The sequence below is a fragment of the Trachurus trachurus genome (genome assembly GCF_905171665.1).
Source record: "Trachurus trachurus genome assembly, chromosome: 10".
In the NCBI taxonomy this organism is placed as follows: Eukaryota; Metazoa; Chordata; class Actinopteri; order Carangiformes; family Carangidae; genus Trachurus; species Trachurus trachurus.
Genome location: NC_139894.1, coordinates 23,024,662 through 23,041,139, shown reverse-complemented (window position 1 = coordinate 23,041,139; position 16,478 = coordinate 23,024,662). Strand labels below are relative to the sequence as shown.

The 16,478-nt window shown below is 43.3% G+C and overlaps 1 protein-coding gene across 1 annotated transcript; it reads right to left on the bottom strand.

Annotated features, from left to right (window-relative positions):
* Positions 1-207: 207 nt before the first annotated feature.
* On the bottom strand, positions 208-16,414 carry fam193b (family with sequence similarity 193 member B). Its single transcript, XM_083981323.1, has 10 exons — positions 16,148-16,414; positions 14,416-14,694; positions 13,278-13,464; positions 8,756-8,974; positions 6,298-6,724; positions 5,987-6,170; positions 5,631-5,864; positions 1,797-2,865; positions 1,630-1,705; positions 208-1,490 (listed from the first exon to the last, which is right to left on the bottom strand). Exons 1-10 carry the CDS (start codon positions 16,304-16,306, stop codon positions 1,394-1,396), a joined length of 2,931 nt encoding a protein of 976 aa, XP_083837449.1. The 5' UTR covers positions 16,307-16,414; the 3' UTR covers positions 208-1,393.
* Between the last annotated feature and the right edge of the window lie 64 nt (positions 16,415-16,478).

Here is a 16,478-nt window from a genome sequence, read left to right as displayed (position 1 = left end):
TTCTGTGATTTCTCATCAAAAGATAAGCAAGACTTGGACTTTAGATGGGCTACCTGAGGTGGAGGGTGCCACCAAGGTCACAGTACAGAGGAAGGAAAAACAAAGAGAGAGGAAAAAAATAGTAGTATTGTTGAAAATATAGCTCATACACACAACCGCCAGAAAACGCATGACAAAGGCTCAAAAGGGCCCAAAATAATCACTCAATATGTACAAGCATTAAAATTAACTGCGTCAAACAAAGTGTGATGGTTCCAACGTTAAAATGAATACTGCACACTGGTGTACCTGTCACTGCTGGGACTATAGGCATTAAATAGCAGTTTAAGAGTGAGGAAACTGGTTTAGGGCTTCTTTCTACAGATGGCGAAGTGTTAACTGGATATCAGTATGGAAGAGATTATTGTTCAGTTATTACTGAAGCAACAGACACAATGGACTTTGCCCAATACAGGACTATGGGCCATTATTTTGATTTTTTCCTGTTCTACACGTCATGCATGGGAACCTAATTGTATTAATGTTTTTTTCAAGATGCATCCTGTGAGCCAACTGTCATACACAGCACATTGATATTTTTCCCACAAGGTTATATTAGTGTAGTGTACTGAAAACTGTTAACCATTCATGTTTTTTTAAACACAGTTTCATACAAAAAGAACAGTGTAGCAAGTAGCTCATCAAGTGTTTGTCACTTTGTTTTTCTATCACAGATTCTCTTAGAAATTCAACCATAGCAATTAAACATTAAGAAAAATATTCCAATTGAAAACTATCAACAGCCACCAAATGTGCTGCAGTCTCCTTGTGAGTAAAATCAATGCAATGGTTGCTATCTTTGCTCCTCACAGAGGAGGAGAGTTTTTCCATTATAATTAGGTGGTGTCTTGTGCTCCTGTTTGTCAGTTGTACAGTAGAAGACAAATGGTCTCTAGTGTCTACAGAGATTGGTGTAGTAAGTGATCAACTAGTGATGCAAAATGTAAATGATGATCAGCACCAAATTGAACGGATTGGAATTCAGAAGTTTAACAACGTTAAAATGTCTCAGATTTGTGATAAAAACATTTATTTCATGTAAGGTAATTGTTTACATACTACATACGTAAGCACATGGATGCAGTGGATTCAGACTTTTTCCATTTTTGCATCTCTCATTTAGTGAACATTGCAATAATAGCAAAGGGTAGAGTTGGCCTTGAGAGTGATCCCTGGCTTGTTAGCCACAAGTTATGTTTCAGTCTTCTGAATGGAGAGTATGATTTTGAACCAGGGTCCCTTGGCTTAGTAAGGAAGAGAAGAAAACAGGGAATGAGAGAAGACCTCAGGCCAAATAGGGCTCTACTGAAAGAGTTCGTTGTGTGAAGTTCTTTTTTTCTGGCACTCATCCAAGTTATTGAGCTGCATTGGAAGGAACCTTTTTGAGGCTGAAGTTGGACCAATTCACTGCTACCTTCTGGCGAGTCTGTTTTGCAGAATCAAGGCAAAACCTACAGGGAACAAAAACAGAAAGAGCGGAAGACAAAGAGAGAAAGGGGAAGAAATAAAGCAGAGTTTTAGTGATGCATTCAATGTTAATCAACATCACAGTTTCTTAAGCTTCCCGATACGCTGCTGTATTGAGCTTACCTTTTGAAGTATTCCACTTCCCGATCAATCTCATCCATTTCTGTTGGATCCACGTCTTTAGGGAGAAACACGTCATCTGGGGAAGGAAAATGAAGATTCAAAATTAGATGACAAACTGTTTCGAAATAATAACACCCACAGGGGTGTAAATATAAATTATCCCGTACCGATAGCGCTGCTCGATTTTTCACCCTTGTTCTTGTTCTTCTTATTTCTCCCCTTGGATTGCTGCTGTTGCTGCCCATTTGCTTGAATGGCGGGATGAGATTTGCTTTCTGCGTCTTGCTCGGATCGACCTCCCCTCGTCTCTGTGTCGCCTTTCCCCCTTTGTGCATTCGAGAGGCCGCCATTTGCTCCGTTCGCCACGTGTTTGGACGATTTCCCCTCCTCAGCTTTCTTAGGCATGTTTCTCTGGCTGTCTGCTGAGTGCTGCGGCTGTTTGTTCCCAGCTTTGGAGCCGTTAGCTGCTATTTCTTTAGACTCATTGGTTTTCTGTGTTTCACTCCCAGAGGCAGCTTTGGTTGGTTTGCTGGAGTTTTGCTCTGACACCGACTGCTCCTGTCTTTGCTGCTGTTTTTTATTCTTCTTCGACTTTGCACCACCGTTCCCGACCGATGTGTTCTTGGGATCGGGGATTTCCTCCTTCGTTTTAGCCGTCGCTTGGGCTGGCACCTGTGGCAAATTGTCAGATCCAGTAGAAGTGCATCTCTCTGGGGAGCGTACCCTTATGAGCTTCGAAAGACTGGGTGTAGTGTGCAACCGCTGGATGTCCTTTGACCCAGCAGTGACTCCAGACGCTGTGGTGGTGGTGGTGGTGGTATTAGGGGATGGGACAGTGGTTGTGTCCTCCCATCCATTAACCAAATCAAGGTGGCTCTTAAAGGATCCCAGTGAAAGAGGGGCGAGGTCGAGGTCTATCTGCTGCAGGTCAGAGGACCCATTGAGATGGGACAGTAAATGGTTGCCCTCCAACGTGGCTGCCTTCTTTGGGAAGTCATTGACGTCCAGATTGAGGTCGTACATGCTAAATGAGGCCCGGATTGAGTCTTTGATGGTGTTCTTAATCTCTTCGAGCCGACTGGTGAGAAAACTGTTGACGCGTTCCAGTTCCAGCTGAGGCCAGTCCAGTAACCGGCTGGCTTCGGAGCCGTCAGGGATGGGATCGTCCACAGGCTCAGATGGATTTGAGTGGGGGTCACTGCCTGCAGCACCCATGTTGCCCTGCTGAGCTTTTTCCTGAAACAGACAATGGTACAGGTACAAGGGTAAGGACAACCAACACACAAATGTTACAGAGACAATACAAAAATAGCCCAAACCTCAATGCTTTTTGGGTAGTGACTAAAATCTTTTTATAGGATAAAAAAAAAAAAGTATAAAAAGTTGGCATCAACTTCTGGCTCAGATTCCCAATCATGTTTATTCATTCTTTGATAAATGAGTTCCTAATTCAAAATCATAATCCTTAAGATGTTCATGAAAACGTACCCTTTGTTTTTATATAAACCATGGTGGCCATTTTCTTTTTAGTAAGTGATTCAATTAATTCATTATGTAATCACTCTTCTAAATAGTAGTTTACACATGGGGGACTCACATAAAACAATGAATGCATGTGATCCAGTGTACCTGTACTAATCATGCTGTTAACGCTGAATCACTGTGGTACTAAATTACTGAAGAGGTGCTTCTGTTAAATCAACATTTACCATCACAGAAGTTTCGTTGAGTGCCCTTTCAAAAAAGTACCGTTTCATCATCAAAACACAAAATCTTTAAAGGGATAGTTCAACATTTTGGCAAATTGGCCCAGTGCCATAATTGCTATAGTCATAGCAGTAGGTTCGTTACCTTTAATTGTCGGTGTAAGCTATTTTTAGAACGGCGGAGCAGCGAGCTGCTCAGAGCTACGCTATTGAGGCTAAAGGAATTTCTTGGTTTCCCTCATCAAAGTTTTTGTATTTTGTATTTGATGAGCGTAGCTCTGAGCAGATCTCCGCAACTTTCAACAACTGACCGAAAAACGGTGGGTGGGAGGGACGGAAGTGACCATAGTAAACAAACGGTGTTCTAGCCTGTCCAACAGTAAAAATGGCACATAGAAAGAGGAGTAAAGCAATATATTAAGCGGCAATATATATTTAAAGCAGATATCAGCTTCACGGCCGTTTCGGCTAATGCTGCGTTCAAGGCAGGCTTTTGAAACCGTAAGTTACAGCTTCAAGTCACAACTACGACTTGGTAGCGTTCCAGGTAACCCGTAGCTCGTGTTTTTACCATCCTGTTGTCTGTGAAAGTTCCCTATAACGGCCACTCGTAACTTCCGACCCGTGAACTCGTACCAGATCGAACTGGTATGACTTCACAGGAAGGAAAAACACAAAGTACGAGTTTCTTTGAACGCACCATGAGTTAGCAGCCCCCGCCCTTGTCAGGCATCAATTGGTCCTCGTGCTACGTCACCACATTCACGCGCATCCCTTGGCTGCACACACAGCCCTTCATGCCGTTCTCTCTCCTCATTGGATAACACTTGTATCCCACAAGGAAAATTTTCTCCTCGGGTTACAGCAGAGCAGAGTGACGGAGAGACTCGTGTTTAGGCTGAAATACTTCATGTAAGTGATTGCTGACGGAAAATAGGACTATTTAGGACTTATATTAACAAAAACATTCCACTGATATCTGCTTTAAGCATCAAAGATGTTCAACCAAACCCACATAGTTTGAAACAACCTTCAAAACACACAGCCAGTGTCACAACTAAGCATATAAAGTCCGCTAGCTTAATGCTAACGTATAATGTAAAACACCATAGATGGGCTAACAGAAATTAGCATGCAGTTTACAGCCAGTAAAGCTGCTAAAAACTGTTTTAATTCTGAATGAAAAGTGAGCAGGGCTGCCTCTGGGCTACGTACTGAAATCACCACATTTATGTAAATAAATAAATGTTTTACAATGAACCGATCAGTCTAATAAATTTTATTTTGTTAAGTCGACATGGTTACTGTACATGGCAAAGATTATTACCACTTTATGACTTAAAATTACTCAGTATTTCTATTGGGGTCCTATGGGAGTGTCGCCACTCTGTTATATCAATCGCTCTGGTCGAAGCGGTGTGTTTCACTGCTTCCTTTCTCCCGACTTAAAGCAGATATCAGCTTCACGGCCGTTTCGGCTAATGCTGCGTTCAAGGCAGGCTTTTGAAACCGTAAGTTACAGCTTTAAGTCACAACTACGACTTGGTAGCGTTCCAGGTAACCCGTAGCTCGTGTTTTTACCATCCTGTTGTCTGTGAAAGTTCCCTATAACGGCCACTCGTAACTTCCGACCCGTGAACTCGTACCAGATCGAACTGGTATGACTTCACAGGAAGGAAAAACACAAAGTACGAGTTTCTTTGAACGCACCATGAGTTAGCAGCCCCCGCCCTTGTCAGGCATCAATTGGTCCTCGTGCTACGTCACCACATTCACGCGCATCCCTTGGCTGCACACACAGCCCTTCATGCCGTTCTCTCTCCTCATTGGATAACACTTGTATCCCACAAGGAAAATTTTCTCCTCGGGTTACAGCAGAGCAGAGTGACGGAGAGACTCGTGTTTAGGCTGAAATACTTCATGTAAGTGATTGCTGACGGAAAATAGGACTATTTAGGACTTATATTAACAAAAACATTCCACTGATATCTGCTTTAAGGTTGTATGGATCGTATCCGATATATTTCTCTAATTTTTGGTGATACCTGCTACATGCAGGCTCGACCAAAAGCTTCTGAGTACTCGCGTTCCATCATTTTCAGGCACCGCTCTCCACTTCCTGCCCTCCATCTGACATCGCCCTGTCCCCTTCGCGTCATCATAACCACGTGACTGAAAACCAGCTATGGGCCAATTTACCAAAATGTTGAACTATCCCTTTAAACTCTCTATATACACAATATTAAAAACTAATTGCAACAGGAAAAGAAAACACTGCTTCTGAAGTTATCTTACCTTCTTCTTTTGTTTGTGTCGAGCCCTTTTGGCAGCCTTGGCACTGTTGACAGGTTTGGGCTCAGAACTGTTTATGAAGTCTAGCAGCTCGTCCACGTCTCGGTTGTCAATGGCACCAGTCACTGTCAGTTCTGAATCTTGACGCTGAGGCAGCTCCTCTTTGCGTCGCGTCAGACGTGAGCGGAGTTTCTCTCTGATCTCAGCGTAGTTTCGGCTTGTCGGTGCAGCTGGAGGCTGTGACCAAATGATAATGATATTGTCATAATGTCAGCTTTAACAGGCATATATTGTGAAACTAATGTGTGAAACCTTTAAGTACTACTTCAAAAGTGGTGCAAAACAAAGTTTCAAAGTACCGCATTATGTCCAAAGAACTCGCAGTAGCAGCAGTCACAGTACTTCCCGTCCTTCTGGTTGGTGGAAGAGGAGGCGCAGGAACTCCTCTCAGAGCTGCTGTCTTCATCTTCCCCCTCCTCCAACTCAGATGAAGGATGACACAAGGTCCCATTTGTCATTTTGTGCCCCTTACATGCCTGGTCCCTAGTAACAAGACATAACATCAACAATCAGAAAAGCTTTGTATTCTGTGTTAACACACATACAAAGACACTTTCTTAGTGCGAGTTTAACATACTAAAGAAAGAGATGTATAGAAGTCAGTACTAACCTGCAGGCCCCAGCAGTCAGATGACCTACATTGGAAGGGGCCACCGTTCCCGGACTGTGTCCATTACAGGAGTGGCTACAGCCTGTGAGAGACGTGCTCAGTTTGTTGTGTTGTGTGTTCACGGCAGGAATGTGGGAGTTTTTGCACGGGCTGGGCTTATGGACAGATGTTGGGCTATCTGGACTGGGAGAATTGAGTTTGGTGGGGCCGTGGAGATTTGGTACCAGCGGAGAGAAGGGAGCGTGGGGAGCGTGGGGAGCGTGGCCTGCCACACCAGTGCCGGACGAGGACGTTACGTGGCTGTGCTGCCCAGAGTTCAGCTTTGGGGGCAGGAGGGAGGAATGCTGGGATGACAGGCCGGTGGGACTGTTGGGGGGTACCGACAAGTCTGTGTGTTGATGGTGGTCACTGGGGTGGAAGGCTTCACCTGGACAATGTAAAGAAGTTACATATAGATCAAAAATACTGCATCAAACATTCATATTTCACTGGTTTTCTTATGAGATTCAGTGTATATAGACAACTACAACTCCTCTATATCTAAATGCCAATATAAAACATAAACTCTAATTTCTCTTAAGAAAGGTTGGTGCAACAAACCGTATTTCCTCAATTATAAGCTGGTATTGAACCGGGTCTCTTATAACAGCCGGGGGCATTGTTTCATGGACAAATAAAGGCCGGCCCCAAACACAGCCCGGGGGAAACTAAAAATCTTCTGCCTTGGACAGTCCTCGCCTAGGACACACTGGACAAGGATGTCATCAGAAAGTCTCTCAAAGTTTGTGGACTGTCTGTGAAACTGATGGGCATGAAGACGACCTCATCTTATGCTTCAGAGAGGGATAGCCGTGCACTGCTGGACAGCAGGTTTCTGCTCCATCCCTGGGCCAGAGACAGACTGCAGCATACGCTGTGGAAATGCTCTGATTGGTCCGGCATGCACAACGGAGATGGAACGGAGCGGAGACAGTGTGTGGAATAGGGCTGTCAATCTTCCCCCCAAATCAGGTTCGAATTTCTAACCCATCTTATGTTAAATATTCGACTAACATTCAAATTTTTAATATGTTGTTTTTTGTTTTTTTTAAAACCTCATTATAGAAGGGGGGGGTGGGGGGTGGGGGCAGCGATTTCGGTGGCGACAACGACACAGCAGAACAATCCTGCATAGGAGCTGTCCATGGTTACTTAACCAAAAGTCTCTTGAAGTGTTAAAGAGAACTATGGACTGTGGAAGTTTGAATAGCAAAAATACATAAGTTATCTTGACGTGAACCATATGTTGCGGTATATATTTTAAAAAAAAAGAAAAAAAAAAAGGATAGTTGATTCGGTGGAAACCCGGCTTCACAGGCGGGGGCGGCGTCCCCCCACTCCCCCCTCCTCGCGGGGGCTGCAGGGAGGGCACAGAGTAGTGGTGCAACAGATCACAGCTGATCCGTGATCAGCACACAAGTGGTCCGCGGATCTATCGATTAAAAAAAAAAAGCTGTGCGTGTAGTGTGGGGACACATACGCGCACCGTGGCGGCCGAATGAACAGGCAATTAAAAAAACTCTGTTCGTATATTTGAAGCTGCAGCTTTACCTTGTGCACAACAACAACTGCATTTTGTTTTATCAACATGTGTACTACTCTGAACGTCGCGACGCACTACGTTAATTTGCCTCGTTAACGTTCGAACGTCAGTTTCCACCTTCGAATATTCTCATTTTGACTAACATTCGAATTGTATTCGAATAGCGAAGTTCGTTCTGAGAGCCCTAGTGTGGAAACTGGGAGCGACCGACCTCAGACAGCGCAGCGAGGAGAACAGCAGCCCAAGAGGAAGGTGAACATGAGCTACTGAACAATGAGCTTGTTGTTGCATATGGTGGCTGTGGATGTGTAAAAATTAACAGAGCAAATGGAAGGAAAGCTGAAAATATAAGCAAATATACTTATATATATAAAACAGAGGGGATTAGAAATAAAAGCCTGCCTCCAATAAGGGCCAGTACCCTAGGCAGCTGAGGTAAATAAAGGCCCCGGTCACTATTTGAGGAAATACAGTTGTTTAAAGAGTTTTTTCCCATTTCTGAGAAGACTACATATCTTATTTAAGTCTGTCACATTGAATTGAAACTTGTTTTTTTGTGCTTGTTGTCATAGATTATATCCTTAACCATTAAACCATGCAGATTCTATAAGATATTTTGAACATTTTCACTTGTTGGGTTCCAATTTAATAAAAACCCTACTGAACTCTAAAAGTCAAATCACCTGGGGCGGTGTTTAGCTCAGTTGGTAGAGCACCCGCCGCAATGCCGCATGTGCATAGTCCTCACTGCTGGTGGCCCCAGTTCGAATCCCGCCCCCCCTCTCTGCCTCCCATTTCCTGTCTCTCTCTCTCAACTCTCCTGCCCATTAAAGGCGAAAAAGCCCCCAAAAATATATTTAAAAAAAGTCAAATCACCTGGTGGCGTTGGTCGACGGCACATGGTCTTGAAGTGCTTGGGAGTGGTTTTACAAATGTCTGCTGAGGTAGACAGGGGGTTCCCAGCAGAAGGTCCACTGGAATTCTGGGTAGACGGGTGACTGTAGGGACAGACTTTGGTCCCCGATGTTTTAGCAGATTTCCCAGGCGCTTCGTGAAGTCCCCTTTTCTCATGACAGGCTGATCCTGGCATGACGCCTGGAGATGGAGGAAATTCAATGATTGTACAAGAGAACTGATGATACATTCAAGGAAATATGAGACAATGAAGAGACTCCTTTGGATTACAACCATCATTTTCACAAACCTTGTTAAGACTACAAGTTGGTTCAGGACACAATAAAAACCTATTTCCTTTGCTGACGTGTAAGATTTAGAGAAGCGATAAGGTCAGATTTTACTGGCCATGACACAAAGTATCTATTTCTGGGGTAGTTTTAATAATTAAGTTACCTTGAAAGACTTTTGGTAACCCACACTTACTTTTTATAACTGGACTGCAATTTGTATTTTAAGGATTTCCTCCTCTTTGGAGTCATGTGTAATTATCTAGTGGTGATAATGTCTGTCTTCTGGAAGAAAGAAACCTCCACTGAAAGACATGTTTGCCCACGGTTTGCTTATCAAATTAGAAATGAAAAAGTGGTGCAACCATCATTAAATTATTTAACATAATATCAAAAATTGCAGGCAGAAGGTGATGTAAGTTATATTCACTTAAACATTTATCGTGGCATGTACTTAAGTATATTAAGTAGCTCCACTCACATCCAATTCAAGCCAAATAATTGATTAATATCACCACTAGTTAAAAAAAACATTGCTGACCCGTATAATTCAGTGTCCATTGTTTCAGTTAGCACCATAAAGAATTTTAACTAAGCAATCAAATTAAAGTTAATTATACATGTGTACTGCTGAATAGCTACTAGCTGTTAAACTACCCACAGGTAGTCCCCCACCAGGTAACCCAGGTAACCCTGGTGAGGGCAAAGGAACAGAGAAAAAAAAGAACAATTTAAAGCAACTGTTTCATTTCAACTGCATTTTCCTGACCAGGGACAAATGTCTCACTTTCACATTCAATTCTCAAGTTATCACGTGTCTGTCAGGTAATCTCTCTGTCATGGCTTCACATTGTCAATCTGGATAGTGCATCTGAGGTATTTTTCCAGACAGTCAGGTTAAACCCAGACAGAGTAATTAAAAGGGAAGACTTTATGAAATGTTCTGTTTAACTACAAAACTATTCTCGGTGCTACTTAATAAATCTTTATCTCTAAGTTTCACAGATTTTTTTTTTCTTTTCACAGATTTTCTTTTTGTATGACAACAATCCTGCACAGCTGCGGACTGGAAGTGTCTTCAAAGAGTGGTGAGGACAGCGGAGAAAATTATTGGGACTTCTCTCCCTTCCATCATGGACATTGGTCAGAAACGCTGTCTGACAAGAGCACAGAACATCACCAGAGACCCCACACACCCACACAAGGAACTGTTCTCACTGCTGAACTCTGGGAGGAGGTATCGCAGCATGAGGAGCAGAACAACCAGGTTCTGCAACAGTTTCATCCCCCAGGCCATAAGACTGCTGAACCTCCAATACGGCTGATTTCTTAACTTTTGCACATGCCACTTTTAACTTTTAACATGTTTAACATTTTTAACTGTGATCCTTTTAACATTTTTAACATTTTAATTGTGATCCTTTTAAATATAAAGTAGTATTCTTTTTGCACATATAGAGCACTTTATTGATCGATCAAATCGATCAAAAATTAAATTTCTAATTTTATTTATATACACATATATCAAGAGTCAGTGAAACGAAATTTCGTTCTATGCACACTGTGTATTTTTGAATGACAATAAAGTAGCTATTCTATTCTATCCTCACTGGATAATGACAAACATCCATCATGCTCCCATTTTTATTTCTGAACCGTTGGGCAGTTTGGGTATGGCTCTTTCAGCAAAGTGTGATAACTGCATTATTGTCTCAAATATGCTACAATATGCTGGGCTTTCCATGATGAAAGAACAGGTGCAGATCGTTTAGATAAAACTTGCGTCAATGATGTTTTATCTTTTCGAATGTATAAAAAGTAGTGCTGGGCATAGATACATTTTTTTTAATCTAGATTAATCTCACTGCAATCTTGGAGTTAATCTAGATTCATCTAGATTAAAATGGCTCATTTGAATTCTGATGAAGGCATTCAAGTGATGCACGATATGAAACATTTCTACCGATAACCCATAATTTCCTGCTTCTCATTGCCGATACCGATAAATTCATATTTTTATATATAACATAATAGGCTCTAACCCAGGGGTTTTCAAAGTGTGATAGAGTGAGCCCCCCTTAATGAAAAATAAACAGCATTGCGCTCATCATATATTAATTATCATGACAACATAAAGCACTGACGAATAAACCTAAACATTGATACAGAACTCTGTAACACACTCATCACACAAGCAGCTTCATGCTCTCCCTGTGTGATCATCTGGGAAGCAGACAGTCTGAGGTTGAAGTTTATATCAATGCACAGGTGACGCTGTGACAGGTCTTTGTACGTCTTGACCACATGTCAGCTGTTCATCTGGTCAGCTCCGCCGCGACGTGCATCTTTTTTTTTTATAGGAGCGGTATATTGCGGCTTTATGCGGGAGGACACGCGGTGCTACAGCTGATCCAATGTAGCTATTTATCTGAGCTTGGTCACTGTGAGAGGCACCGGGTCGCTTTGAGCTGCGTTCATATGAAGTTATATAGGCTACCTGATGCTGTGCAGCACCTGACGCTCTTCTTTTTCCAACATGCGTGGATATAACGACTGTACTATGTAGGCTACTGTACTGTGATTCGCACAGTGGTAAAGCAGCTGTTTTAATTCCCGCTGTGGAGCTGTTATGTCACTTTATTACGTTTTAATATTTTTTCAGAGGGAATCTAACCGTGCAGGTCCCCACTTTGTGGTTAGTTTATCCAAATAACGCCTGTTTGCTCCGACGTTGTGAGAGCAGCCGACCGGGAGCAGCAGCAGCAGCAGCAGCAGCAGCTCGTCACAGACGCAGCTGCCGCCGGTAACACCGGTCAGCTGACGTGGCGGTCAGCCTGCATCGCCGTCAGCATCCCGCGGGGAGAAAACGAGCCGATCTTACCCGCAGGTTTTTAGAGGTTTTCCGCCGGTGGTTTAATTCTTTTTAGGAGATTAATGTTGGTCTCATTGATGAAACCTAACAACTGTGGAGTTTGAATGAAAAGTGAAACGTACTGGACAGAAGAGCAGCGCAGCCTCGGAGCTCTGTACAGAAATCACCACGTTATGTCAATAAATTAATGTTTTACAATGAACCAAGCGGTCTACCTGTCATTTAATTGAAATAAAAAATACAGCAGAGGGAAATTCGGTGCGACTCTTGTTTTTTTCGTGCACGTCCGCGGTGCACAGCTCCGCGACCTGCTTTGCACAAGGTGCACGTTGACCCAGCCCCCAGCCAACTTTGAGAATAGATTAACGGAGATAATTTTCTTATCGCGCGATAAGAGTCTTGCTTTAACGCAGCACGTTAACGCCGTTAGCGGCCCAGCACTAATAAAAAGGCTAATGTGTAATTTAATTTCCCATGTTACTTGGTCAGTATACGAGCTCTGTCAGTTAAAGAGCCTGGACCCTGTAATTCAGCTCCCTCCTTCCCCTCTTTTCGACAAACATCAATATTGTAGCTTTTAAATCGGAAAATAGCTATGAGATATCATTTTAAAATCTTCTATATGGTCCTCTGGGTACAGTATCCTCTGCCTGAGTCCACTTGAGTAACATTTCACATGGCACACTTGTTATGGAAAGCCATTTGCACTAAATTGCCTATTTTCTTTATCTTAAACACAGGAGTTGTTCCTTTGTACTGTGTGAGGAGAGTGTTTTTTTGTTAAGGATTACAACAAATATTCAAATCACATGTTCTAGATGATTGCATTTCACCAGCCCCATTTAAAAAAGACTGAGTGTGACTTTTTGAGGTTTCATTATAATGGAATGATGCAAGTCCAGGAAGGCAATAAACGTTTAGTTCATTATTTTCTGTGGCCCATGCCATATTTCTCAGATCCTGTTAAACCATCTTCATTTTAAATTCTGTTGACTTTTTATCCATAATCTGAGTACACCTGACAGTAGTGACAACGAGCCTTAAACATTATTACACCTTTAATAACGCTGAGCTCTGAGTGTGTAGAGCATTATAAAGTTTCATAAGATGCCTCTTTGTTCTTCTAGAACATAGTAGACCGGCACCTGAACGAAGAGGCGGAAAACGTATCACACATTTAGTTCGCTAACGTGCCAGTAGTAGAGCTGTGATGCTGACCAAATTTGTAAATACCCACAAAACTGAAGCTCACAACCTGACACTTTGGTTTGTGTGTTTTTTTCAGGGATCACTGTCACTGTCATTAAATGTCTGAGTTGTCTTTTACCCTCTGATGACAGACCTTGTTGTGAGTGTGAAGAAGTGTTGTGGTTGCAGTGTTCCCCTCCGTTGGTGTGGGCAGAGTTCCAGAGACCTGACAGTTTGTGGGCTGACAGGAAGGAGCTGGGGTCCCAGTCCACAGTACTTTGCTCCGGGTAACCGTTCCCACAGCTCTGGGACTTACAGGAGGAAGAGTGTGACAATGGTACCTGAAGGACAAAAAAAACCCACCCAATTAGTTAATCATCTGGCTGTCTACAGTACACAGGCTTTCTCTCGAGCACTAGTAGTGCCCAACAGTCTTAGAAGCACAATAATGGGGTGTAACAAGACATGGGAATGCATTTTACAAGATGAAAGATCTGTATTATGTGAAAAACAAACGGCAATAATTCCCTTTCTTTCTTTTTTATCTCCTATTTTTGGGCTGTTTAAGTCAAATATCTGCAAAACACCCAAGACATCATGGTGACCTGCATTCACCTGCATTTGCATTCCATGGAAAGTATTTTTATAAAAACAGAAAGCAAACGTGATCGCTGTCGCTGCCAGGCACATGCTACAGAAACACAAATACAGCATTAAAGCAGAAGTAAGCGATCCGGTCATTTTGGCTAACTTCTTGTCAGCCGATGGATTAGCAGCCCCCGCCCTCGTCATGGATCTATTGGTCCTCGTCCCTACGTCACCACATTCACGTGCATCCCTTGGCTGCACACACAGCCCTTCATGCCGTTCTCTCTCCTCATTGGATAAAGGTTGTAGGATACAAGGAAGTATACAAGACGTTTTCTCCTCGGCTTACAGCAGAGCAGAATGACTGACAGACCCGTGTTTCGAACCAAACACTCTATGTAAGTGATTGCTGTCGGAAGATATAACTATTTAAGACTTATATTAACACAAACATTCCGCTTACTTCTGCTTTAAGTTACTTCTGAAGAGATGACAAGCGCAATGTATGTTGAGACTGAATTTAAGGTTACATTCAGACCGACAGATCTATTTCGTGAGTAGGGACATGCAAATGACGCTGCATGATGAATAAAGATGAGATTACATCAGTCCACAGTAACAAACAGATATAAGCTACAAAGTAGTAAGAAGAAGTTGTGAATAGGACCACGACATGTGACCCAAATCAGTCCCCTTTTATTTACCGGCGTTGGCTGCTCCTGGGTGCTCCGCCTCTCCTCCTCTTCCACACTCTTGCAGCAGCTTTGACAGATCCACAGAGGCACCTCACCCAGTAGGGACTGAGACAGCGAGGGCACAGCGTCAGCAAGCTTACGCCCTGGCGCCTCCCGCAATAAGGCCTGGGAGAGCGCAGGCACGGCATCAGCCAGCTTGGTCCCATGTCCCCCAGGGAGCCCGTTCACAGAGCCTGCTCCCCAGTCCTTAAATTCACGGTGGCACAGCAGGCAGCAGGTGTGTACAGGCTGGGTAGAAAAAAAAATGGACAAAGAGGCCATGTATTGTGATTGCCAATCAAACTGTGACACATAGTTTTGTTGGTTGGTTCACACTACTAAAAAGGCCTTGCAAGTTTGATGTATTTCAAAGAAATTCAACAATTCAAGACAATCCCAAAGGCGTATAGCAGGTGATCAAACTGGTGTTTTTTTTAATGTCTTGTTATGTGCACAGACAATATGTTACCGTTTACAACTTTCTCCTTGGGAATCAATAAAGTCTTCTGACTGTTTTATATAATAGCAATAGTAAATGCATTTTAATACAAAACAGTGTTGAGTGCGAGATCAATTGCAAGGCTGTTAGATGGCATTCGTTTTACCTTAATTAACTTAACAGACTGGCGCAGATCAATTGATACTTATTCCCCAGTATTATAAAATGTTCTTATGTAACAATATACTTTACGTTTACATGCAACCAGGATTTCAAAATGAATAACAACATTTCTAGCTACAAATGAAATATGTGATTTGTTATGATACGTGTCTTGAGTGTTGTCGTACACATGTGGTATAAGGTGTAATTACTCTGAACAAGCAGCAGTCAGTCAGGTAGAAGTTAAGTTTCAGGGGTCAGACGTAAGGTTAGCTGTGGGTCAGCCAACAGCATATCGTCTTTAGCTTTAAGAGGTTAGTGATCGCCCTCAACTTAACGTTACATAGCTAATGTTACTAACTCCGATTTAGCCAGCGATATTCATTTGTAGCAGATAGTAACTGCATGGCATGCACTGAAACTTTTGACATCAGCTCCTGTCACGCCGACAGTAGTAGTAGTGCAAAACACAGCGAGAGCAGAGAGAGTGGCAGAGCAGAATAAACAACTCAAACCATGTCTGCGAGTCTGCCACCTCAAGTACGAGCCCATTATCTCTTTTAGCTGGCTAGCCGATTAGCTAGCAGCTGGCTAGCCACCCCGACCGAGTGTGGTTCCTGTGGACGGGTTCAAGTGTAGCTCGGCAGCAAAGCACGTTTGCAGCACGCTAGCTGGAGATGGTAGCCCGCCTAGCCTCCTGGTGGCTAACGTTAGCTTCCTGGGCGGATGAAGAGTTGTAAACGCTGCAAATGGGACGACCTGTCCGAGGCACAATGTCACCTGTCCGGCACAAGAGATGGGCTACGCTAGCCACGGTGCCTTGGAGCCGCCTAATGGGGACGGTTCTGCTCGTTAAGTTGAGCTTATTATTTATTTAATTACATATCAAAACGACGTAAAGCTCAACATCAAAGACTACTACGTTGAGACTAAAATAGCTTCTCGCCAAGCAGCGGATGTATATAACTTCACCTCTGCAGGGTCTAGCTACGTTAAATAAAAGCACAATGGAGGATGCTTGGGTTAGCAGAGAGGGGGCTAACACAGAGGCTAGCATAGCCGTATTTTTTAAAAAGCAGCGATTGGCTTGTTGCTAGCTACCTGGTTCGCCCTGGTAGTGGCCAGCCTATCCAGCCCAGCATCTCCACCGCCACCGCCAGCTGCATCGCCGGGAGAGACTGGGCTCTTCGGTACGGTCTGCTGTCCAGGCACAAGCTCCTTCTGGGCGACCCCTTGCTGCTTGCTTTTCTTCCTTGCCATTACGACGGCGTTTATAACACGCTTTGGCCAAGTTTGCACCAGTTTCGACGAATTTAGGAGCACACTTTCGTTTCTTCTCGGACCTCAAAATGTTCTCTATCTCCTCCAGTCAAGACAACAGTCAATATGGCGGAGGACTGGCACACTCAGGAGTTCATAGGTTAAAGATACT